At 43.4% G+C, this 25,494-nt stretch overlaps 2 protein-coding genes across 4 annotated transcripts; both read left to right on the forward strand.

The window, feature by feature from the left end:
- Positions 1-257: 257 nt before the first annotated feature.
- On the forward strand, positions 258-6,690 carry LOC118944760 (uncharacterized). 2 transcript variants are annotated; one of them, XM_090223820.1, is made up of 8 exons: positions 258-384; positions 613-1,119; positions 1,364-1,511; positions 1,607-1,643; positions 1,876-2,159; positions 2,408-5,957; positions 6,147-6,234; positions 6,500-6,690. In XM_090223820.1, the coding sequence occupies exons 3-8, from the start codon at positions 1,459-1,461 to the stop codon at positions 6,649-6,651; spliced, it is 4,164 nt and encodes a 1,387-aa protein (XP_090079946.1). In that variant the 5' UTR covers positions 258-384; positions 613-1,119; positions 1,364-1,458; the 3' UTR covers positions 6,652-6,690. The 2 variants fall into 2 exon arrangements, with proteins under 2 accessions (XP_090079946.1, XP_090079947.1); XM_090223821.1 differs by lacking the exon at positions 258-384 and having other exon boundaries at positions 402-714; positions 1,062-1,119.
- A 5,443-nt stretch (positions 6,691-12,133) lies between these two features.
- Positions 12,134-18,573, forward strand: LOC118944714 (uncharacterized). 2 transcript variants are annotated; one of them, XM_090223822.1, is made up of 8 exons: positions 12,134-12,267; positions 12,496-13,002; positions 13,247-13,394; positions 13,490-13,526; positions 13,759-14,042; positions 14,291-17,840; positions 18,030-18,117; positions 18,383-18,573. In XM_090223822.1, the coding sequence occupies exons 3-8, from the start codon at positions 13,342-13,344 to the stop codon at positions 18,532-18,534; spliced, it is 4,164 nt and encodes a 1,387-aa protein (XP_090079948.1). In that variant the 5' UTR covers positions 12,134-12,267; positions 12,496-13,002; positions 13,247-13,341; the 3' UTR covers positions 18,535-18,573. The 2 variants fall into 2 exon arrangements, with proteins under 2 accessions (XP_090079948.1, XP_090079949.1); XM_090223823.1 differs by lacking the exon at positions 12,134-12,267 and having other exon boundaries at positions 12,285-12,597; positions 12,945-13,002.
- The last annotated feature ends 6,921 nt before the right edge of the window (positions 18,574-25,494 follow it).

The following is a 25,494-nucleotide window of genomic DNA, read 5'->3' on the forward strand; positions in this document are numbered from 1 at the left end:
GGACAGATCAATCAACTTGATCCGACACAGTAAGCCTACATGTCATACGTAAGTAAATCCACAAGAGAGACAATATTGCAAAGGCTGGACCATGTTCGATGGAAAGCGTAGGGGTAGGCAATCGAAAACGTTTGACGGGGAAATTTCTGTCAATATTAGCTAGTCCTACTGAGTGGGCAAGTAACCTTTCCCGCGCTCTTCCTAAAAATACTATTTGTGATGTCATAAAGGTCTAACGTTCCATGACGTAGCATGTAGCCCTAAATTACAGTCCCTGCCTGCAATATTGTCCTCACTCTCGACCTGAACTCAACTTGAATGTAACCAACACAGACAAGGACATGCTTTTTGAGATATAAAATAGCTTGAATGGATGAAGAAAGGGTAAGCTAAATTACTTCATACAATATTGGGGGGAAAGTAAAAAAGGGTAAAGCAATATAAGCGGATATTTCTTGTAAAAAGCTATAACATATTGTAAAGCAAATGTACCATTCTTTATAAAGTCACCAGCTTAGCTCTGATATGGCTGTAGCTCTATTTATGATGTCCTCTGCACAGATCTACTATGACATTGACATATTATTACTTATTGGAATGTCTGTCCTTCAGGTAGCACAGAGGGAGGATGGTGATCCTCAGAGGGAAGGAAAGGAAGTTGTTGAGGAAGAACCGGTGGCCACACCCAAAGAGGAGGCCAAGAAGGGAAGGAAGGTAAGATGGCAGGAGTGACAGAGCACATAATAGGCCTACTGGGTTACACTCTGTACCTGATAGCAGTCATACCATAGATATCTATATATCTCAGATAACAACATACGTAGTAGCTGTTTTCAAAACGTGTTTTAAGAACTGCTTTGACCTGGCCCATAGCCTATTCATAAATTGTCTCAGAGTAGGAGTGCTTATCTAGGATCAGTTTTGCATTTGAGATCATAATGAATACAATTATTTGGGCAAGGTTGAGCCCACACCTTATCTGATGAACTTTATGTATACGGGCCCTGGTGTTACATGTCTGCCATCATTTGAGCTCTGGAATCTGTTCTGTTCTATCCTAGGCAAAAAGTAAGAGGAGTGGCAAGAAGTCAAGGAAGCTGGGCACTGACAACGATGCAGGTCAGAGATTTACCTCTGTAGTACTACATTGTTTCTCTATTCTGTCTGTGATGTGCAGGTTGTGCTATCCATTTTCAATGAAACTGTAGTCTACTGTAATCAGTAAGAAAGGTCACATAGATAGCTTTATTAAAATAGGCCTATTCTAAAACCCTTAAACAATGAAATCAGAGTATTAAGAGATAAAACGTCTGATTTCTCTTTAATTTTGCTTCTACTTCCTCTACGGCAATCACATCTTTAGTCTCCAGGAATAAACACCTGGATAGAGGATCTGTAATTGAGCTCCTGGAGAAGAAAGCTGTTCAGGCTGCATTCGGCCCAGGCAACAAGGATGAGATGGAATACTCCTACCCAATCCTCATCTCATTCCTGCGCAATCTTACTGATGAGTATGTTAAAAGTTTTTCTGTAATGTTCAACATTTATGAAATATTGTGCAGTGGGAACTAAACACTAACTAAAACACTTATTTTAAATTGTCTAGGCAGTGGCAAGTGATCTACAAAGGACTAAAAAACCCTGTAAGTTTCCCTACCTGCCTTTGACCTTTGATGTGTCAATGATCTGTTGAATTCAGAGATTAGCCATCAAGTCATATTCTGTTATTCATGTTCTCTGTCAGACTTCATCAAACTTTGAATTCAGTCACAGACAAGAATAACAATGTTGATCAAATGCATTCTGTTCGATCTAGAATACTTTACATCACAGTTCCATTGAAAAGACTGTTTTTGTTCTGTTTGTTCAAAACAGATGACGAAGGAACAGCTTGCCAAATTGTGCAAGACAATTGTAACCTTCATCGCACAGACCACCCTGCAGATCCTGCTGCCAGCCCTGGCCCGCGTACTTGGGGTAAAGGACTTTGCTGACGACGACACTGACTCACCCAAGAGGGGTGGCAGTGCAAGAGCCTTTGCTGCCTTTGATCAGGAAAGACTGGAGCTCATCCAGGAAGTTAGATATCTGGCGAAGAAAATGTATAAGGGCGGCACAGGGGCTCAACATCTCAGGTCCCTAACACCCTCTTCTAAGAGGTATGTTCCCCTCAAGGTTTTCATGTATGGATTTCACCGAGATCATCTATCCCAGTGTTAGCCAATGCAATTTACTCTATCTGATGTAGTACAAAATGTAATGTATCAGCCTTTGAGCATATTCAAATGAATGAGCATGTAAAGCGATCAAAAGGACATGTAGATATTTAGAATACTAAAATTACAACGCTTGACCGATTTGCCAAGTTAAGACAGGAATTATCATGCTTTGCTTGTTCGTTTTAAAGTTCCCAGACCTCAGTGAAAGTCCTCCTGGGAATGACAGAGGACAGAATCATCAAAAGTGTCCAGGAGCAACTGTCTGATCATAATATCCTGTCCTCTTGCCCACCTGAGCTGACTGTTGGTCTTATCAAGGTGGTGGTCGAACAGCTTAACTCTGCCCTCTCTGCGACCATCAGCAGAGCCATTTCAGGGCGGTCCTCCCCTATTTCTTCTGGTACCCAGGCCGCTGAACAAATGGTCAACATGGTCCAGAAATGTTTTGATGATCACACCACCCCAGAGGACCAGAGCTCTACCTCTGTATTAGAGTCATGCATTCCACCTGCAACAGAAGAAGTGATGACTGTTATCGCAGAGATGGTGGGTGAATTGGAAAAAGAAGATCCGGAATTGGCTAAGGTTTTTCGAGAAGTGGCTGTGAAAGTTAAAATGTTGGCATCTGGCAGTGACCTTGTAGTGGAGCACCTGGATGTTGAAGACTCTCCTGTTCCAGAGGAGCTGAACATAATATGTACATCTTGCAAAGCAATGATGCAAAATCTTGGCACTCTGTTTAGTGTGAAGTTCAAGACCAAAGCCTCAAAGGCTGTGAGTGAAATTCTTGTGAGAAGGTTAATGAGCGATATCTCTGGTATGGTTCAACCTTCTCATTCGTTTAGTACCACTCCAAGCTTGATGAATGCATCTAGCCCATCTGACAGGATCCTTGATTCTGCGGCCACTGAGCTCATACAGACCAAAGTAGAATCTGAGGCATCAAAAATAATTGATAACTTTGTTGAAGATGTCAAGGACATTGTGCAGTATGCTGAATTAGATCAGCCAACAAGCACCCAGAGAGATACCCAAGTGGGACACTGTACGACAAAGCGGAAACCCTTCCATGCAGCTCGTAGACTCTGCGAGAGACTTCAGGCAAAGCTGGAGACATTGTTCCTCAGAATGGGTGGAGCTCCAGTCCAAGGGGAAGAACTTATGGAAAAAGCTGACTCCAGTGCTGTGCTTCTGGAGCATACTGACTCCAGTGATCTGCCTGTTTCAATCCTGAGCTTGCCTTCCCCATGTAGGAGTGAATCCCCTATATCAGAACGTAGTTCATCTTCTTTATCTGATGGATGTGATTCAACTGACTCTGTAGGAGAGAAAACACCAGAGCAACCTGAAACCAGTAAGAGTGAGGCAATACTGCAAGTGGTCAACTCAACAGGACTTGGTTCTCTCCGTAAATGCCAAAGTGAGAACTCTCAACCATTACTGTCTCTCTGTGATTCCAACATGGTGCCCTGCACCAAAGAGGTCTTGTCCCAGATTGTGACCATGTATAGGTCAGAGGTGGCAGATTTGGAATGCACATCATCTGTTGCAGAGGGTTCCTCTTACAACTCCCTTGAAGTCTGTGGCTTTTTGGACAGTGTCATGTCTTATCTAGAAGACATGCCTGTGTCTGGTTCTTCATGGTTGGAAGGATTAAGAGATACTCCAGCCTCAGTCATTGAGAAACTCTCCAGTGAGGAGTTCCAGATGAACGCTACCAACGAAGTGCGAAAAATACTGATCAAATCAGTCAGTAGCTTTCCCAGCAAAGTCAGTTCCAGCCAGACAGATTCTCAGATGTTGCCAGCAAAATCAACAATTTCCTTAAGGCATACAGATATAACTGCTTTTGAAATCGTTGGATCAATTACAAATGACATGAAGAGCCTTTTCCCACCCACAGAGTCTTCTACTACTCTATGGCAGGCAGACTCTATGCTTCAACAGAGTGATGAGAAAACCTCAGAGTACACTGAGGCCACACCCAAAGGCTCACAGTCTGGTTTGGAAGTATCTGAGAAGAAGATCTGGACAACTGCAAAGACTATTTACCACAATGTGAAGACAAAGATGAGGAATTATTTTACATGGCAAAATCCAGTCAAAGCAACAACGGCTCAAGCCAAAAAGACCCTCAGCCATATTCTGGTTTCAATTCAGAAAGAGCTGTCAAAATCGGACCAAACGGTGACTGCGCTTTCACAAATAGAGAATGTGGTTGGAATGATGCTGAAGGATGTTGAAAGGGTAAGCAGTGAATGTGGTGAGGAACTGATCTATCAAGCGCCACAGCGTTCTTCCTCCTCGTTGTCATCCTCATCTGCCAGATCAAAGAAGTCAGAGTGGGAATTTTCACTCCCTGGCACTCCCATCTCTTCTGATTTACCAGAGAGTATTACTCAGCCCATTGTGAGATGCTCAGTCATCGACATGGGCAAATCTACTAAGCCAAAAACATTGGTGTGTGATGCCAGGGAAAGCATGTCTGCAATAGTGGATACCATCATAAAGGAGGTACATCCAGAGGAAGAAGGGGAGGTTGCATTCCAACCTGATCTAACAGCTGCAATAGCAAGACTGGAGGAGCTCATATCTCAGGGTAGGATTGGTGCTCTCTCACGTGATCTTACTCACCAAGTCAACCGCATCATTTCTGAGAGCAACTTGACCCCTCTGGTTCTGACAGTGGCGGCTGGAAAGAGTGCATCCGATACAGTCCTTACTGAGCTGAAGAGGAATGACAAGACGGTGGGGAAGCCCACAGCTTACAAGCTGGTTCAGCTTTTTGCAGAGGAGTCTGTGAAGCGCCTCTTGCTTCCTAGCCTTGTGCCCTCTACAGCTTCAATGAGTTTGGCTCAGGGAGTTAGTGTGCCGGCTAGCGTATCTGAAGATAGGATTTCATGTTCTTTTTCTACATCAGCATTTAGTGACACAGTCAGCCTGTTTACCAAAGTAATGGTAAGCCAGGTCATGGACTCTGTGGTTTCTGATGCACAAAGCAGAGGGTCATCTCCAACCGGAACTGTAACTGATATAGGCAGTCTACTGAGTGGTAAGTCCTACCCTCTGCCATCTTTCTCCGCCATCAGCATGACAACAAGTGGGACCTCCAATGCTGCACGAGGCTTTGAGGCCAACATAGATGCTGAGGAAAGGGATACCATCAGTTGTTTCGGTGTACCTCAGAGCATTGTTTGTGATCAGAATTCAACCAGCCCGGATGTTGCCTCGCTTTCAACCCCATCCACTGACAACTTAGTCGGTGATGATGACTTCACCGGCCTCATCAGCATGTTAGTGGTGAGACTTCTGTCAAAAATCCAAACCCAAACTGATCTGTACCCAACTGACGTCACACGCACGTCACAAGACCTGATTCCAAAAGTTATAGCTGCCTTCTGTGCATGGTCAGGCTGCTCTGAGACCCAAGCTTATCCCAAGAACCTGAAGAGTCACAAAGTATACAGCACCGTCTACAAACATCTGTTGAAGGAGTTTGGCTCAGAGAAAATACTCCAACTGGCCGTGTCGACTCAGGACTCCACTTTCAATAGGATTCTTGTGAAGTCATTGAGCAAGGAGCTTCTCCACAGTTGTAACGAGGCATCAAGAGCAGCCTCAAGAACATCTTTCGAAGCCACCAGGCCAGAAGCTCTTCTCATGGCTGAAGATGTGAAGGCTACCAGAGGGAAGCTGTCTTTCCTACAAAGGCTTGCCAGACTGAAATTCAACTTAAAGGTACATCACACTTATTTAAGTTAACAATTGTGTCAATGTGAGTAAACAATGTTATTTAGAGAAAATGTAAAACCATCCATTAATTCCAAAACCATTTATAAATCTTGTTGTGCTGGTGTGTAAGATGTGATCGTTATTACCGTGAGATTGTTCTGCTGTGACAGTTGTTTTGACATGTTTTTGTTTTAGCCATTCATGATGGGAAACAAGAAGGATTCCAATAAGAAATCCCGCCATTCTGAATCCAAAGACCAGACTACTGCTGAAGATATCATGTGTAAGTCCATACAGCAGGACATTTACTGTTTGAGATATTGGTGTACAAAGCTGCTATTGCAAAAATATTAAACCCTATATACAGTACATTATATATTATCGATAGTAATCTCTTATGTAAAATTATTTATAGTTTCCAAATCTCAAGATTCTGGTTCTCATTTATTTGTGAAAGTAATAATGAGTTGAAACTAAGAATACAATATACCATCATTTCTAAATGAAAGTGCATGTCAACTCTCTCTCTCTTCTGTCGCCCAACATAGTGGCACATCCTGCCACATTTGGACTCCCAGAGGGTCTTCCCTCCACCTCTCAACAGGAGAAGCCTCGCAAACGTCCCCTTCTAATCAGGATGTTTTCCACCATCTCCATAGGCCTATCCAAGCCATTCAAACGGTTTTCAAAGCAAGCTTAATACAACAATTTCCTTTAATACAGTAATATTTGCATTGAATTGATGGCCTTTGTCTTCTTTATTGTTGCCCTGTTAACACATTTGATTAGAAAATACATAGTATATTTAGTTTAGTTTATTATGCAGTCATAGTCACGGTGTAGGCTAAACAAAGTAATGTTGTCCTGAATAATGTATAGAACATGCACCCCCCCCCCCCCCCCACCCACCCACACACACACACACACACACACACACACACAGTGTTATTCATTGAGCTCACACACATAGTACTTCAGATATGTCCCACTGTCACACCCTGACCATAGTTTGCTTTGTATGTTTCTATGTTTTGGTTGGTCAGGGTGTGATCTGAGTGGGCATTCTATGTTGGATGTCTTGTTTGTCTATTTCTATGTCTGGCCTGATATGGTTCTCAATCAGAGGCAGGTGTTAGTCATTGTCTCTGATTGGGAAACATATTTAGGTAGCCTGGGTTTCAGACTGGTGATTGTTCCTGTCTCTGTGTTTGCACCAGATAGGACTGTTTAGGTTTTCACATTTCATTGTTTTGTAGTTTATTCATGTATAGTTTTCCTTTATTAAACAAACATGAATCATCACCATGCTGCGTTTTGGTCCGCCTCTCCTTCACCGCAAGAGAACCGTTACAGAATCACCCACCACAACAGGACCAAGCGGCGTGGTAACGGGCAACAGCTACAGCAGCGAAAAGAGGAATGGACATGGGAGGAAGAATTGGAAGGTAAAGGACCCTGGGCACAGCCTGGAGAATATCGCCGCCCCAAAGAAGAGCTGGAGGCGGCGAAGGCGGAGAGGCGCTGGTATGAGGAGGCAGCACGGCGGCGTGGAGGGCTATTCCACCTCGCCGCACTGGCAGGGCGACCGGGACCATTCAACCGGGTAAGGTTGGGCAGGCTCGGTGCTCAAGAGCTCCAGTGCGCCTGTCCGGTCTATCTGTCACCACCTCCACGCACCAGCCCTCCGGTGGCAGCCCCCTGCACCAGGCTGTCTCTCCGGCTCATCCTTATCCTCTCCAGCGCTGTCGGAGCCTCCCGCCTCTCCAGCGCTGCCAGAGCCTTCCTCCTCTCCAGCGCAGCCGGAGTCTCCCGCCTGTTCGGCGCTACGAGAGCTACTCAGTCCAGTGTTGCCAGAGCCACCCGTCTGCCCAGCGCCGCCTGAGCCACCCGTCTGCCCAGCGCCGCCTGAGCCACCCGTCTGCCCAGCGCCGCCTGAGCCACCCGTCTGCCCAGCGCCGCCTGAGCCACCCGTCTGCCCAGCGCCGCCCGGCCCACCCGCAAGGGGCTGCCAGTGCCGCCAGTCTGCCAGGTGCCGCCAGTCTGCCAGGTGCCGCCAGTCTGCCAGGTGCCGCCAGTCTGCCAGGTGCCGCCAGTCTGCCAGGGGCCGCCAGTGCCGCCAGTCTGCCAGGGGCCGCCAGTGCCGCCAGTCTGCCAGAGGCCGCTAGTCTGCCAGGGGCAGCCAGTCTGCCAGGGGCCGCCAGTGCCGCCAGTCAGCCAGGGGCCGCCAGTCAGCCAGGGGCCGCCAGTCAGCCAGGGGCCGCCAGAGCCCCTCAGCCCAGAGGCGCCAGAGCCCCTCAGCCCAGAGGCGCCAGAGCCCCTCAGCCCAGAGGCGCCAGTTACACCGTTACACCCACAACCAACATTCAACCAGATACCAATGATTCAGTGTAAAATACATGTACTGTAAAATAAACCGTATTTAATTTACAACCAATAAAATAATACATGATGCAGGACACTCAGTTATAAGGGAATTAACTGGTTTAACTTCTCAAACAAACACACACATTTCCATTTTCTGTGGATCGCCCATGTTTACATTTTACTGAATGCCAGTCTGACCTTTGACCTGTAGATGGCAATAAAGGTCTACTTTTGCTGCAGATCCACTTCTAAAGCTCAAACCTCTCTGGACAAGTAGCCAAAACATTTGTCCCTAGTGAGAGAGAGAGTATGTGTGTGTGGCAAAAAAAGGGAATATTGCACTACACTTTTATGATACAGATACATTTTGCATCCGGTAGCATAGCACAGCTGTAGTTTTTTCAAATGCCAAATGTACATGTAGCATGCTTCTGCCTACAGATGCTTTTCTGAGTGACTTGTGTTGTGAGAGAACCAGAATTCAAACATAAACTCCTGGATTACATTTTATAATATTGTCAGCTCTTTTTAGTAACATATGGTAGCATACATGTTTCACACGGTGGCAAGTCAAGCTAGTTAGTTACATGTAACAACATTACATTATATGGTCAATGTTTGTGTGTATCCTCTTAGCGTTTACCTTCGACATCAACAAGCGACGCACGGGCTGGTCCTGCAGACTCCCACGCCCATGGCCCAGGAGAAGGCTGGGGGCCACCTGCTCACTCACGTCCCAGCCATCTCCTTTGAGACCGACTCTACTGTGGAGTGCACCTCCAAGAGGACTCCGGAAGAGAGGGAACGGGTGAAGGTTAAACTGGCCAACATGGCCTTGATGGGAAGGATCAAAAGTCTTGGCTGTGAAATGCCCATTATGTGTGATTATCGAATTGATCATTTTCCACTTTTGAAACAACAATGGGAAAGACAGGGTTTATAGCAAAGGTTGCTCAGATTGGGCTTTTGGAAAAATTGGGAGAATGAAAGTGCACTCCTGATTCAGAGAGAAAGATCCAGCTTAATCATCCATACCATTGTTTAAATTACAATAAAAAAACATTCAAACTGTTCCTGAGTTTTGAAAGACAGAGAAAGGAAAACATCATTATCTTCAGTCTGTTCACACCTGTTCACACAAGTCCTACTGTCCACAATCTCAGGGATCTTCAATACAAACACACCTGTTTCAGAAAACCTGATCACTTTCACATTCGAACAATGTTTGTAGGATACTTTTCAATAACTCAATAAATGTAAGTGTTGAAACCATACATAGCTGGTAACTTGAGCTCGGCAGAGTAGTTTTGACCTGTGTCCAGATGCAGTCATTTATGTTGTCTAAAGGCAATTTGTCTCTTATAACAATGTTATTTTTCTGAATAATCTAATTTAATTGACTGGTAGGTAGTCACTAACTATTTGTAGCATGTGTTCCTCTGTTTATTGATATTTACATGGTGTGTATGTGTTAAGATGTTAAGTAATTAATGTTGATATTATCCAAAGGGTTTTTAACTGAAATGTTAAATGTATTTCAAAAATGGCAGAATCAAACAGTATTGGAATAGTGACTTGTATTTTGCATCTAGAAGTGTAAGAATTTTAGAAGAATGCTATTTCATCAGTCAAATGTTGCACTGTTTGATAAGACAGGGTAAAGAAAACCTCCATTTTAATGAGTTTAGTTGTGAGTTTGACATTTTACCACAAGAAGTCACTATAATACTATACGTTATCAAACAGGGTTGTGCTGAAAATCAAATGAACCACAGCCAAATTAATTATTTGCAACTAAGATTAAAAAAGACATGTAAAACTTACTTTCTTGATAAAATACATTCTAAAATGTCAATATATGTGATTTCTGAGTATGTAGTGCACATATCTTTTTAAGGCCCAAAGCAGACGTTTTTATATCAATATCAAATCATTTCTGGGTAACAATTAAGTACCTTACTGTAATAGATTACGATGAAAATGGTCAAAAATGTATTTTTTGCAAAAAAAACTTTCTCAAGCAATAATTTTGCTAGGACTGTCTGGGAGTGGTCAGTGTGGAGGGGAAATTAAAACTTGCTGTTATTGGCACTCTCTTTGTCGTTGGTCTATAAACCAATTTACACATGGTGATGTCGCCATGGAAAGCCAAAACTCTCGCCCATGCAAACCTGCTGATTAGAAGGTGCTGTATAGATGTGAGAAACTCTCTTTTCATGGCACTTCAATATCGAAGTGAATTTTTCGTAGCAGGTTAGGAAACTGAGGTTAAGGTTAGGAAAAGGGTTAGGGTTAGTGAAAATGCTCTCCAAACCTTCTACGAAAATTACTTTGCATTGAAGTGCTGTGAAAAGAATGTGTCCCTGCTCAGGTGTTGCATGCATCAACCAATGGTTGTGTGCCAAGTCATCCATTGTGTCATCGACTGACAGATTGCTATAACATATGATGTGGTTAGCTGACACACAAAATACCTATCCAGGCAGTGTAAGATCTGGCAAGTGTCAGCAAGGCCTGGGCAGAGGAACATGCTCCGTATTTTCAACCAGAACTATCAGGAAGCAACCCATAAAACACATTTACAGTGTTAGTTTCATCAGCTGTTGTACAATATGAAATAACATTATTTTGACTTCACAGGGCCTTTAAATGTAGGCAAACAAGTTTTCGGCATTCAAACTAATCTACCCAGCCAGATTCAGCACCATGGACAGTGAAAATCAGAATACCTGCGATCTGACGATTAGAACAACAGTGCTATTTTAAGTGATTTTCAAGACACCCAAAGTCAATTTAAATCCACAACAAAATCTGCAGGATAAAAAGCAATATAATCAAACATTCAAATATGTAAACAGGCTATATTAAAGTGCACTAAACATAGAGACAGATTAACCATGGAGAACACGAAACATAATGACAGATTAACCAGGGAAGTGAATTTAACAGAGGTTAAAGCTAAAACAACAGAATCTGGGTACGTCTGTGTGAAGAGGTGTGGATTTGAATAGTACACAAGTAGGCCTACGCTATTTTTGCACTGTAAAACTTTTTTTTTTAAGTGTTATGTTTTCCCAGATTCATAGTGTTATGCAGCCCAGGCCTATCTAGGAAGGCTGGGCATAAATTGTTTGCTCACAGCATCCCATGATGACGTGGGCAACATAAACACTTAAACTCTGTAGATTAAAGTTAATAGTAATCAAAACTAATTTCACCACGAAAGGAAGTGCAATCGAAATGAATGAAGAAGACAAGGTAATTCTAGTGAGTTAATAAAATGACAAGGTGTTGCCTGTCAGCGTTGTAGACTACTGCCTCACAAGCCCGGGCTTTAGTGGCACTGGCATACGCGCTTGCCTCTGCACTGAAGGAGCCACCGAACGCGGCCGCGTTGCAGCTCTCACTTTTTCCCGCTACAGTATGTCCTACAATGACATATTTGGTGGGGGTTGGCAGCCAACAATAGGATTGGATTGGGACTAAATCAAAGAATAAAACGATATTGAAATGAATATTATTAACAAATATTTCCCAGAAGATTTTGGGTTCAACCTAAGGCTGACTAGGACAGATCAATCAACTTGATCCGACACAGTAAGCCTACATGTCATACGTAAGTAAATCCACAAGAGAGACAATATTGCAAAGGCTGGACCATGTTCGATGGAAAGCGTAGGGGTAGGCAATCGAAAACGTTTGACGGGGAAATTTCTGTCAATATTAGCTAGTCCTACTGAGTGGGCAAGTAACCTTTCCCGCGCTCTTCCTAAAAATACTATTTGTGATGTCATAAAGGTCTAACGTTCCATGACGTAGCATGTAGCCCTAAATTACAGTCCCTGCTTGCAATATTGTCCTCACTCTCGACCTGAACTCAACTTGAATGTAACCAACACAGACAAGGACATGCTTTTTGAGATATAAAATAGCTTGAATGGATGAAGAAAGGGTAAGCTAAATTACTTCATACAATATTGGGGGGAAAGTAAAAAAGGGTAAAGCAATATAAGCGGATATTTCTTGTAAAAAGCTATAACATATTGTAAAGCAAATGTACCATTCTTTATAAAGTCACCAGCTTAGCTCTGATATGGCTGTAGCTCTATTTATGATGTCCTCTGCACAGATCTACTATGACATTGACATATTATTACTTATTGGAATGTCTGTCCTTCAGGTAGCACAGAGGGAGGATGGTGATCCTCAGAGGGAAGGAAAGGAAGTTGTTGAGGAAGAACCGGTGGCCACACCCAAAGAGGAGGCCAAGAAGGGAAGGAAGGTAAGATGGCAGGAGTGACAGAGCACATAATAGGCCTACTGGGTTACACTCTGTACCTGATAGCAGTCATACCATAGATATCTATATATCTCAGATAACAACATACGTAGTAGCTGTTTTCAAAACGTGTTTTAAGAACTGCTTTGACCTGGCCCATAGCCTATTCATAAATTGTCTCAGAGTAGGAGTGCTTATCTAGGATCAGTTTTGCATTTGAGATCATAATGAATACAATTATTTGGGCAAGGTTGAGCCCACACCTTATCTGATGAACTTTATGTATACGGTTCCTGGTGTTACATGTCTGCCATCATTTGAGCTCTGGAATCTGTTCTGTTCTATCCTAGGCAAAAAGTAAGAGGAGTGGCAAGAAGTCAAGGAAGCTGGGCACTGACAACGATGCAGGTCAGAGATTTACCTCTGTAGTACTACATTGTTTCTCTATTCTGTCTGTGATGTGCAGGTTGTATTATCCATTTTCAATGAAACTGTAGTCTACTGTAATCAGTAAGAAAGGTCACATAGATAGCTTTATTAAAATAGGCCTATTCTAAAACCCTTAAACAATGAAATCAGAGTATTAAGAGATAAAATGTCTGATTTCTCTTTAATTTTGCTTCTACTTCCTCTACGGCAATCACATCTTTAGTCTCCAGGAATAAACACCTGGATAGAGGATCTGTAATTGAGCTCCTGGAGAAGAAAGCTGTTCAGGCTGCATTCGGCCCAGGCAACAAGGATGAGATGGAATACTCCTACCCAATCCTCATCTCATTCCTGCGCAATCTTACTGATGAGTATGTTAAAAGTTTTTCTGTAATGTTCAACATTTATGAAATATTGTGCAGTGGGAACTAAACACTAACTAAAACACTTATTTTAAATTGTCTAGGCAGTGGCAAGTGATCTACAAAGGACTAAAAAACCCTGTAAGTTTCCCTACCTGCCTTTGACCTTCGATGTGTCAATGATCTGTTGAATTCAGAGATTAGCCATCAAGTCATATTCTGTTATTCATGTTCTCTGTCAGACTTCATCAAACTTTGAATTCAGTCACAGACAAGAATAACAATGTTGATCAAATGCATTCTGTTCGATCTAGAATACTTTACATCACAGTTCCATTGAAAAGACTGTTTTTGTTCTGTTTGTTCAAAACAGATGACGAAGGAACAGCTTGCCAAATTGTGCAAGACAATTGTAACCTTCATCGCACAGACCACCCTGCAGATCCTGCTGCCAGCCCTGGCCCGCGTACTTGGGGTAAAGGACTTTGCTGACGACGACACTGACTCACCCAAGAGGGGTGGCAGTGCAAGAGCCTTTGCTGCCTTTGATCAGGAAAGACTGGAGCTCATCCAGGAAGTTAGATATCTGGCGAAGAAAATGTATAAGGGCGGCACAGGGGCTCAACATCTCAGGTCCCTAACACCCTCTTCTAAGAGGTATGTTCCCCTCAAGGTTTTCATGTATGGATTTCACCGAGATCATCTATCCCAGTGTTAGCCAATGCAATTTACTCTATCTGATGTAGTACAAAATGTAATGTATCAGCCTTTGAGCATATTCAAATGAATGAGCATGTAAAGCGATCAAAAGGACATGTAGATATTTAGAATACTAAAATTACAACGCTTGACCGATTTGCCAAGTTAAGACAGGAATTATCATGCTTTGCTTGTTCGTTTTAAAGTTCCCAGACCTCAGTGAAAGTCCTCCTGGGAATGACAGAGGACAGAATCATCAAAAGTGTCCAGGAGCAACTGTCTGATCATAATATCCTGTCCTCTTGCCCACCTGAGCTGACTGTTGGTCTTATCAAGGTGGTGGTCGAACAGCTTAACTCTGCCCTCTCTGCGACCATCAGCAGAGCCATTTCAGGGCGGTCCTCCCCTATTTCTTCTGGTACCCAGGCCGCTGAACAAATGGTCAACATGGTCCAGAAATGTTTTGATGATCACACCACCCCAGAGGACCAGAGCTCTACCTCTGTATTAGAGTCATGCATTCCACCTGCAACAGAAGAAGTGATGACTGTTATCGCAGAGATGGTGGGTGAATTGGAAAAAGAAGATCCGGAATTGGCTAAGGTTTTTCGAGAAGTGGCTGTGAAAGTTAAAATGTTGGCATCTGGCAGTGACCTTGTAGTGGAGCACCTGGATGTTGAAGACTCTCCTGTTCCAGAGGAGCTGAACATAATATGTACATCTTGCAAAGCAATGATGCAAAATCTTGGCACTCTGTTTAGTGTGAAGTTCAAGACCAAAGCCTCAAAGGCTGTGAGTGAAATTCTTGTGAGAAGGTTAATGAGCGATATCTCTGGTATGGTTCAACCTTCTCATTCGTTTAGTACCACTCCAAGCTTGATGAATGCATCTAGCCCATCTGACAGGATCCTTGATTCTGCGGCCACTGAGCTCATACAGACCAAAGTAGAATCTGAGGCATCAAAAATAATTGATAACTTTGTTGAAGATGTCAAGGACATTGTGCAGTATGCTGAATTAGATCAGCCAACAAGCACCCAGAGAGATACCCAAGTGGGACACTGTACGACAAAGCGGAAACCCTTCCATGCAGCTCGTAGACTCTGCGAGAGACTTCAGGCAAAGCTGGAGACATTGTTCCTCAGAATGGGTGGAGCTCCAGTCCAAGGGGAAGAACTTATGGAAAAAGCTGACTCCAGTGCTGTGCTTCTGGAGCATACTGACTCCAGTGATCTGCCTGTTTCAATCCTGAGCTTGCCTTCCCCATGTAGGAGTGAATCCCCTATATCAGAACGTAGTTCATCTTCTTTATCTGATGGATGTGATTCAACTGACTCTGTAGGAGAGAAAACACCAGAGCAACCTGAAACCAGTAAGAGTGAGGCAATACTGCAAGTGGTCAACTCAACAGGACTTGGTTCTCTCCGTAAATGCCAAAGTGAGAACTCTCAACCATTACTGTCTCTCTGTGATTCCAACATGGTGCCCTGCACCAAAGAGGTCTTGTCCCAGATTGTGACCATGTATAGGTCAGAGGTGGCAGATTTGGAATGCACATCATCTGTTGCAGAGGGTTCCTCTTACAACTCCCTTGAAGTCTGTGGCTTTTTGGACAGTGTCATGTCTTATCTAGAAGACATGCCTGTGTCTGGTTCTTCATGGTTGGAAGGATTAAGAGATACTCCAGCCTCAGTCATTGAGAAACTCTCCAGTGAGGAGTTCCAGATGAACGCTACCAACGAAGTGCGAAAAATACTGATCAAATCAGTCAGTAGCTTTCCCAGCAAAGTCAGTTCCAGCCAGACAGATTCTCAGATGTTGCCAGCAAAATCAACAATTTCCTTAAGGCATACAGATATAACTGCTTTTGAAATCGTTGGATCAATTACAAATGACATGAAGAGCCTTTTCCCACCCACAGAGTCTTCTACTACTCTATGGCAGGCAGACTCTATGCTTCAACAGAGTGATGAGAAAACCTCAGAGTACACTGAGGCCACACCCAAAGGCTCACAGTCTGGTTTGGAAGTATCTGAGAAGAAGATCTGGACAACTGCAAAGACTATTTACCACAATGTGAAGACAAAGATGAGGAATTATTTTACATGGCAAAATCCAGTCAAAGCAACAACGGCTCAAGCCAAAAAGACCCTCAGCCATATTCTGGTTTCAATTCAGAAAGAGCTGTCAAAATCTGACCAAATGGTGACTGCGCTTTCACAAATAGAGAATGTGGTTGGAATGATGCTGAAGGATGTTGAAAGGGTAAGCAGTGAATGTGGTGAGGAACTGATCTATCAAGCGCCACAGCGTTCTTCCTCCTCGTTGTCATCCTCATCTGCCAGATCAAAGAAGTCAGAGTGGGAATTTTCACTCCCTGGCACTCCCATCTCTTCTGATTTACCAGAGAGTATTACTCAGCCCATTGTGAGATGCTCAGTCATCGACATGGGCAAATCTACTAAGCCAAAAACATTGGTGTGTGATGCCAGGGAAAGCATGTCTGCAATAGTGGATACCATCATAAAGGAGGTACATCCAGAGGAAGAAGGGGAGGTTGCATTCCACCCTGATCTAACAGCTGCAATAGCAAGACTGGAGGAGCTCATATCTCAGGGTAGGATTGGTGCTCTCTCACGTGATCTTACTCACCAAGTCAACCGCATCATTTCTGAGAGCAACTTGACCCCTCTGGTTCTGACAGTGGCGGCTGGAAAGAGTGCATCCGATACAGTCCTTACTGAGCTGAAGAGGAATGACAAGACGGTGGGGAAGCCCACAGCTTACAAGCTGGTTCAGCTTTTTGCAGAGGAGTCTGTGAAGCGCCTCTTGCTTCCTAGCCTTGTGCCCTCTACAGCTTCAATGAGTTTGGCTCAGGGAGTTAGTGTGCCGGCTAGCGTATCTGAAGATAGGATTTCATGTTCTTTTTCTACATCAGCATTTAGTGACACAGTCAGCCTGTTTACCAAAGTAATGGTAAGCCAGGTCATGGACTCTGTGGTTTCTGATGCACAAAGCAGAGGGTCATCTCCAACCGGAACTGTAACTGATATAGGCAGTCTACTGAGTGGTAAGTCCTACCCTCTGCCATCTTTCTCCGCCATCAGCATGACAACAAGTGGGACCTCCAATGCTGCACGAGGCTTTGAGGCCAACATAGATGCTGAGGAAAGGGATACCATCAGTTGTTTCGGTGTACCTCAGAGCATTGTTTGTGATCAGAATTCAACCAGCCCGGATGTTGCTTCGCTTTCAACCCCATCCACTGACAACTTAGTCGGTGATGATGACTTCACCGGCCTCATCAGCATGTTAGTGGTGAGACTTCTGTCAAAAATCCAAACCCAAACTGATCTGTACCCAACTGACGTCACACGCACGTCACAAGACCTGATTCCAAAAGTTATAGCTGCCTTCTGTGCATGGTCAGGCTGCTCTGAGACCCAAGCTTATCCCAAGAACCTGAAGAGTCACAAAGTATACAGCACCGTCTACAAACATCTGTTGAAGGAGTTTGGCTCAGAGAAAATACTCCAACTGGCCGTGTCGACTCAGGACTCCACTTTCAATAGGATTCTTGTGAAGTCATTGAGCAAGGAGCTTCTCCACAGTTGTAACGAGGCATCAAGAGCAGCCTCAAGAACATCTTTCGAAGCCACCAGGCCAGAAGCTCTTCTCATGGCTGAAGATGTGAAGGCTACCAGAGGGAAGCTGTCTTTCCTACAAAGGCTTGCCAGACTGAAATTCAACTTAAAGGTACATCACACTTATTTAAGTTAACAATTGTGTCAATGTGAGTAAACAATGTTATTTAGAGAAAATGTAAAACCATCCATTAATTCCAAAACCATTTATAAATCTTGTTGTGCTGGTGTGTAAGATGTGATCGTTATTACCGTGAGATTGTTCTGCTGTGACAGTTGTTTTGACATGTTTTTGTTTTAGCCATTCATGATGGGAAACAAGAAGGATTCCAATAAGAAATCCCGCCATTCTGAATCCAAAGACCAGACTACTGCTGAAGATATCATGTGTAAGTCCATACAGCAGGACATTTACTGTTTGAGATATTGGTGTACAAAGCTGCTATTGCAAAAATATTAAACCCTATATACAGTACATTATATATTATCGATAGTAATCTCTTATGTAAAATTATTTATAGTTTCCAAATCTCAAGATTCTGGTTCTCATTTATTTGTGAAAGTAATAATGAGTTGAAACTAAGAATACAATATACCATCATTTCTAAATGAAAGTGCATGTCAACTCTCTCTCTCTTCTGTCGCCCAACATAGTGGCACATCCTGCCACATTTGGACTCCCAGAGGGTCTTCCCTCCACCTCTCAACAGGAGAAGCCTCGCAAACGTCCCCTTCTAATCAGGATGTTTTCCACCATCTCCATAGGCCTATCCAAGCCATTCAAACGGTTTTCAAAGCAAGCTTAATACAACAATTTCCTTTAATACAGTAATATTTGCATTGAATTGATGGCCTTTGTCTTCTTTATTGTTGCCCTGTTAACACATTTGATTAGAAAATACATAGTATATTTAGTTTAGTTTATTATGCAGTCATAGTCACGGTGTAGGCTAAACAAAGTAATGTTGTCCTGAATAATGTATAGAACATGCACCCCCCCCCCCACCCACCCACACACACACACACACACACACACACACACAGTGTTATTCATTGAGCTCACACACATAGTACTTCAGATATGTCCCACTGTCACACCCTGACCATAGTTTGCTTTGTATGTTTCTATGTTTTGGTTGGTCAGGGTGTGATCTGAGTGGGCATTCTATGTTGGATGTCTTGTTTGTCTATTTCTATGTCTGGCCTGATATGGTTCTCAATCAGAGGCAGGTGTTAGTCATTGTCTCTGATTGGGAAACATATTTAGGTAGCCTGGGTTTCAGACTGGTGATTGTTCCTGTCTCTGTGTTTGCACCAGATAGGACTGTTTAGGTTTTCACATTTCATTGTTTTGTAGTTTATTCATGTATAGTTTTCCTTTATTAAACAAACATGAATCATCACCATGCTGCGTTTTGGTCCGCCTCTCCTTCACCGCAAGAGAACCGTTACAGAATCACCCACCACAACAGGACCAAGCGGCGTGGTAACGGGCAACAGCTACAGCAGCGAAAAGAGGAATGGACATGGGAGGAAGAATTGGAAGGTAAAGGACCCTGGGCACAGCCTGGAGAATATCGCCGCCCCAAAGAAGAGCTGGAGGCGGTGAAGGCGGAGAGGCGCTGGTATGAGGAGGCAGCACGGCGGCGTGGAGGGCTATTCCACCTCGCCGCACTGGCAGGGCGACCGGGACCATTCAACCGGGTAAGGTTGGGCAGGCTCGGTGCTCCAGTGCGCCTGCACGGTCCGGTCTATCTGTCACCACCTCCACGCACCAGCCCTCCGGTGGCAGCCCCCTGCACCAGGCTGTCTCTCCGGCTCATCCTTATCCTCTCCAGCGCTGTCGGAGCCTCCCGCCTCTCCAGCGCTGCCAGAGCCTTCCTCCTCTCCAGCGCAGCCGGAGTCTCCCGCCTGTTCGGCGCTACGAGAGCTACTCAGTCCAGTGTTGCCAGAGCCACCCGTCTGCCCAGCGCCGCCTGAGCCACCCGTCTGCCCAGCGCCGCCTGAGCCACCCGTCTGCCCAGCGCCGCCTGAGCCACCCGTCTGCCCAGCGCCGCCTGAGCCACCCGTCTGCCCAGCGCCGCCTGAGCCACCCGTCTGCCCAGCGCCGCCCGGCCCACCCGCAAGGGGCCGCCAGTGCCGCCAGTCTGCCAGGTGCCGCCAGTCTGCCAGGTGCCGCCAGTCTGCCAGGTGCCGCCAGTCTGCCAGGTGCCGCCAGTCTGCCAGGGGCTGCCAGTGCCGCCAGTCTGCCAGGGGCCGCCAGTGCCGCCAGTCTGCCAGAGGCCGCTAGTCTGCCAGGGGCAGCCAGTCTGCCAGGGGCCGCCAGTGCCGCCAGTCAGCCAGGGGCCGCCAGTCAGCCAGGGGCCGCCAGAGCCCCTCAGCCCAGAGGCGCCAGAGCCCCTCAGCCCAGAGGCGCCAGAGCCCCTCAGCCCAGAGGCGCCAGTTACACCGTTACACCCACAACCAACATTCAACCAGATATCAATGATTCAGTGTAAAATACATGTACTGTAACATAAACAGTATTTAATTTACAACCAATAAAATAATACATGATGCAGGACACTCAGTTATAAGGGAATTAACTGGTTTAACTTCTCAAACAAACAAACACACATTTCCATTTTCTGTGGATCGCCCATGTTTACATTTTACTGAATGCCAGTCTGACCTTTGACCTGTAGATGGCAATAAAGGTCTACTTTTGCTGCAGATCCACTTCTAAAGCTCAAACCTCTCTGGACAAGTAGCCAAAACATTTGTCCCTAGTGAGAGAGAGAGTATGTGTGTGTGGCAAAAAAAGGGAATATTGCACTACACTTTTATGATACAGATACATTTTGCATCCGGTAGCATAGCACAGCTGTAGTTTTTTCAAATGCCAAATGTACATGTAGCATGCTTCTGCCTACAGATGCTTTTCTGAGTGACTTGTGTTGTGAGAGAACCAGAATTCAAACATAAACTCCTGGATTACATTTTATAATATTGTCAGCTCTTTTTAGTAACATATGGTAGCATACATGTTTCACACGGTGGCAAGTCAAGCTAGTTAGTTACATGTAACAACATTACATTATATGGTCAATGTTTGTGTGTATCCTCTTAGCGTTTACCTTCGACATCAACAAGCGACGCACGGGCTGGTCCTGCAGACTCCCACGCCCATGGCCCAGGAGAAGGCTGGGGGCCACCTGCTCACTCACGTCCCAGCCATCTCCTTTGAGACCGACTCTACTGTGGAGTGCACCTCCAAGAGGACTCCGGAAGAGAGGGACCGGGTGAAGGTTAAACTGGCCAACATGGCCTTGATGGGAAGGATCAAAAGTCTTGGCTGTGAAATGCCCATTATGTGTGATTATCGAATTGATCATTTTCCACTTTTGAAACAACAATGGGAAAGACAGGGTTTATAGCAAAGGTTGCTCAGATTGGGCTTTTGGAAAAATTGGGAGAATGAAAGTGCACTCCTGATTCAGAGAGAAAGATCCAGCTTAATCATCCATACCATTGTTTAAATTACAATAAAAAAACATTCAAACTGTTCCTGAGTTTTGAAAGACAGAGAAAGGAAAACATCATTATCTTCAGTCTGTTCACACAAGTCCTACTGTCCACAATCTCAGGGTTCTTCAATACAAACACACCTGTTTCAGAAAACCTGATCACTTTCACATTCGAACAATGTTTGTAGGATACTTTTCAATAACTCAATAAATGTAAGTGTTGAAACCATACATAGCTGGTAACTTGAGCTCGGCAGAGTAGTTTTGACCTGTGTCCAGATGCAGTCATTTATGTTGTCTAAAGACAATTTGTCTCTTATAACAATGTTATTTTTCTGAATAATCTAATTTAATTGACTGGTAGGTAGTCACTAACTATTTGTAGCATGTGTTCCTCTGTTTATTGATATTTACATGGTGTGTATGTGTTAAGATGTTAAGTAATTAATGTTGATATTATCCAAAGGGTTTTTAACTGAAATGTTAAATGTTGGTGTCTCGATCTCAGACATTTACGCTCATATTTGTAAATAGTATTTCAAAAATGGCAGAATCAAACAGTATTGGAATAGTGACTTGTATTTTGCATCTAGAAGTGTAAGAATTTTAGAAGAATGCTATTTCATCAGTCAAATGTTGCACTGTTTGATAAGACAGGGTAAAGAAAACCTCCATTTTAATGAGTTTAGTTGTGAGTTTGACATTTTACCACAAGAAGTCACTATAATACTATACGTTATCAAACAGGGTTGTGCTGAAAATCAAATGAACCACAGCCAAATTAATTATTTGCAACTAAGAGTAAGATTAAAAAAGACATGTATAACTTACTTTCTTGATAAAATACATTCTAAAATGTCAATATATGTGATTTCTGAGTATGAAGTGCACATATCTTTTTAAGGCCCAAAGCAGACGTTTTTACATCAATATCAAATCATTTCTGGGTAACAATTAAGTACCTTACTGTAATAGATTACGATGAAAATGGTCAAAAATGTATTTTTTGCAAAAAAAACTTTCTCAAGCAATAATTTTGCTAGGACTGTCTGGGAGTGGTCAGTGTGGAGGGGAAATTAAAACTAGCTGTTATTGGCACTCTCTTTGTCGTTGGTCTATAAACCAATTTACACATGGTGATGTCGCCATGGAAAGCCAAAACTCTCACCCATGCAAACCTGCTGATTAGAAGGTGCTGTATAGATGTGAGAAACTCTCTTTTCATGGCACTTCAATATCGAAGTTAATTTTTCGTAGCAGGTTAGGAAACTGAGGTTAAGGTTAGGAAAAGGGTTAGGGTTAGTGAAAATGCTCTCCAAACCTTCTACGAAAATTACTTTGCATTGAAGTGCTGTGAAAAGAATGTGTCCCTGCTCAGGTGTTGCATGCATCAACCAATGGTTGTGTGCCAAGTCATCCATTGTGTCATCGACTGACAGATTGCTATAACATATGATGTGGTTAGCTGACACACAAAATACCTATCCAGGCAGTGTAAGATCTGGCAAGTGTCAGCAAGGCCTGGGCAGAGGAACATGCTCCGTATTTTCAACCAGAACTATCAGGAAGCACCCCCGATCACATTTTTGTAAAACACATTTACAGTGTTAGTTTCATCAGCTGTTGTACAATATGAAATAAAATTATTTTGACTTCACAGGGCCTTTAAATGTAGGCAAACAAGTTTTCAGCATTCAAACTAATCTACCCAGCCAGATTCAGCACCATGGACAGTGAAGATCAGAATACCTGCGATCTGACGATTAGAACAACAGTGCTATTTTTTTTTTTTCAATTGAAAGTTTTATTAAGTTTTCTTGTTTTTCAATCAACCAACAAAACACATTCCACATTCACAGGCTTTAAAAAAAGAAAAAGTCAAAAAATAATAATACATATGAAAAAATAAAAATACAATTAAAATGAATGATAAAGTCAAATAAAAGCATTTATTTTCCTTGGTGCACACGTACTCAAAAACGAAATTAAAATAAAAACACACAAAAAAACATTTAACACTTGCAGCAGCACTATCAAGGTTCTTATCAGCTATTTCAAGCATTCGCTGAGACGACGGGCCAATAATTCGTTTTTAGGTTTTACAGTACCTTACACAACATGTATCTGCGCATTTCCCTAGTCACCCCGTTCACTCTGTCCAGTTTGAAATATAGTTGAATAGTGAAGACCAGAGTCTATCAAACTTGGGCTGTCTCTTGTGGAGGTCATAAGTGAGCTTTTCAAGAGGAAGAAAGTCAACAATCTGGTCAATCCACATTTTAAATGTAGGAGGGGTATTTGAGGCCCACAATAGAAGAATACATTTCTTAGCAAAGTATGTAATAGTCATAAGCAAATTTTCTCTGTCAGGATCAAGAACAAAGTCCTGCTGGGCATTAAGAAGATAGATACACGGGGTCATATCAAACTGTACCTCTAGTATTTTCTGTGCAGCAGTATGTACAGATTGCCAGAATCTGGCAATCTCCCTACAGCTCCAAAATACATGCATATAGGTTCCACTTTCAGAGGTACATCTTTTACAGTTAGGATACATATCTGTTTTCATTCTATGGAGTCTCAAAGGAGTATAATACAATTTGTACAAAAATGTGTAATTAGATTCTTTCATTTTTACACTGGTAGAGGAGCAGTATACCCTGTCGCAAACCTCTGCCCATAACTCATCACTGATAGTCAGACCAAGGTCCTTTTCCCAGATTATTTTTCAAAGGAGTAAAGGAGGAGCTTCCTTTCTCAGAAAGGAGTCTATAGATGTAAGATATTTTGCCTTTAATGGATTGTGCTGTGACAAGAAGGGTTTCAACTTCATTCAACTGAGTTCTAAACCTCCTCTTGGAGGTAAATGAGGAAATTACATGTCTAATTTGGAAGATATTTGAAAAAATGGGATCTTGGCACATCGAATTCACTGCAGAGCTCTTGAAAGGATTTCAGTGTAGTGGTTTTCTGATGAAATAGGTCTGAAAAGGTCCTGATTCCTAGAGTATGCCAAAGATTAAAGTTGGCCTCCCTCAGGGCTTTTGGCAAGTCTGGGTTGCCCACTATAGGTGAGTGAGAACATATTTGGGAGGAAATGCCCAGGTATTTCTTACAGTCCCTCCACGCTAGTAGGGTGCTGTAAATCACAAAGGTTTTGGCTATGTTGCCCACTTCACTAAAGTTATTAATGAATATAATTGAGCTTAAGGGCAATGAACCACAGGATTGGGCTTCTATCTGAATCCACGTTGACTCTTGTCTGTTTGTGATCCATGTTAGCATGTTGCGGATTTGGGCAGACCAGTAGTACAATTGAAGGGAGGGAAGGGCAAGACCACCCTTAGATTCAGGTTTCGATAGAGTGGAAAACTTGATCCTAGGTTTTTTATTGCCCCATATAAATTTGGTGATGCTTTGGTTAGTTGTTTTGAAAAAGGAACCTACTGGGAGATAGCATGGGAGCATCTGAAATAAGTAGTTCAGTCTAGGGAGGACGTTCATACGGATTACATTAATTCTTCCTACTAAGCTAATTGGGAGGGAGATCCAGGTTTGGAGATCGTTCTTGATTCGGTCCAGGAGTGGAAGATCATTTTCCTTAAAAAGGCTATTCAGATCTGGTGTCATGAAACCCCTGTGTTTTCCATTGGAAAGGACAAAGTGTCTTCATAGAGCTGGTGAGTGTAATATTGAGAGGGCAGGCAGTGGATTTGTTAAAATTGATCTTATAACCTGAAAACTTGCCATACTGAGCAATTGTGTCTAAAATGAGAGGGAGGGATTTCTCAGGGTTGGATATGTAGAGCAAGACATCATCCGCGTAAAGCGAAATCTTGTGCTGCAGGCCGCCTGCAGAAACACCCATAATACTTGGATTGCTCCTTATCAGCTCTGCCAGAGGCTCCGCCCCCAACAAGTAGAGCAGCGGGGACAGCGAGCACCCTTGTCTTGTGCCCCGTTCCAGAGGGAATCTGTCAGAGTTCAGTCCATTAGTAGTCACCATGGCATTTGGATGAGAGTATAGTGATTTGATCCATTTAATAAAATTTGGGCCCATATTGAACTTTTCTAAGACTGAAAACAGAAAGCTCCACTCCATCCTGTCAAACGCCTTCTCAGCATCCAGTGAAGCCAGTAGGACAGGGGTCTTCTGTGCGTTTACTTGATCAATAATATCAAAAAGACGGCGAATGTTATCAGAAGAGTATCTGTCTCTAATAAATCCAGTTTGGTCCGCTTTTATTATTTTGGGAAGAA

This window comes from Oncorhynchus mykiss, chromosome 27, assembly GCF_057628025.1.
Source record: "Oncorhynchus mykiss isolate SJ-2025 chromosome 27, ASM5762802v1, whole genome shotgun sequence".
Classification (NCBI taxonomy): Eukaryota; Metazoa; Chordata; class Actinopteri; order Salmoniformes; family Salmonidae; genus Oncorhynchus; species Oncorhynchus mykiss.

Coding starts and splice junctions, on each gene's coding strand:
- LOC118944760 (XM_090223821.1), top strand. CDS start 526: ATGGCTGTAGCTCTATTTATGATGTCCTCTGCACAGATCTACTATGAC. Junction 715..1,061: donor AGGCCAAGAAGGGAAGGAAG/GTAAGATGGCAG, acceptor GTTCTATCCTAG/GCAAAAAGTAAGAGGAGTGG. Junction 1,644..1,875: donor ACAAAGGACTAAAAAACCCT/GTAAGTTTCCCT, acceptor TGTTCAAAACAG/ATGACGAAGGAACAGCTTGC.
- LOC118944714 (XM_090223823.1), top strand. CDS start 12,409: ATGGCTGTAGCTCTATTTATGATGTCCTCTGCACAGATCTACTATGAC. Junction 13,395..13,489: donor CTGCGCAATCTTACTGATGA/GTATGTTAAAAG, acceptor TAAATTGTCTAG/GCAGTGGCAAGTGATCTACA. Junction 18,118..18,382: donor TACTGCTGAAGATATCATGT/GTAAGTCCATAC, acceptor CGCCCAACATAG/TGGCACATCCTGCCACATTT.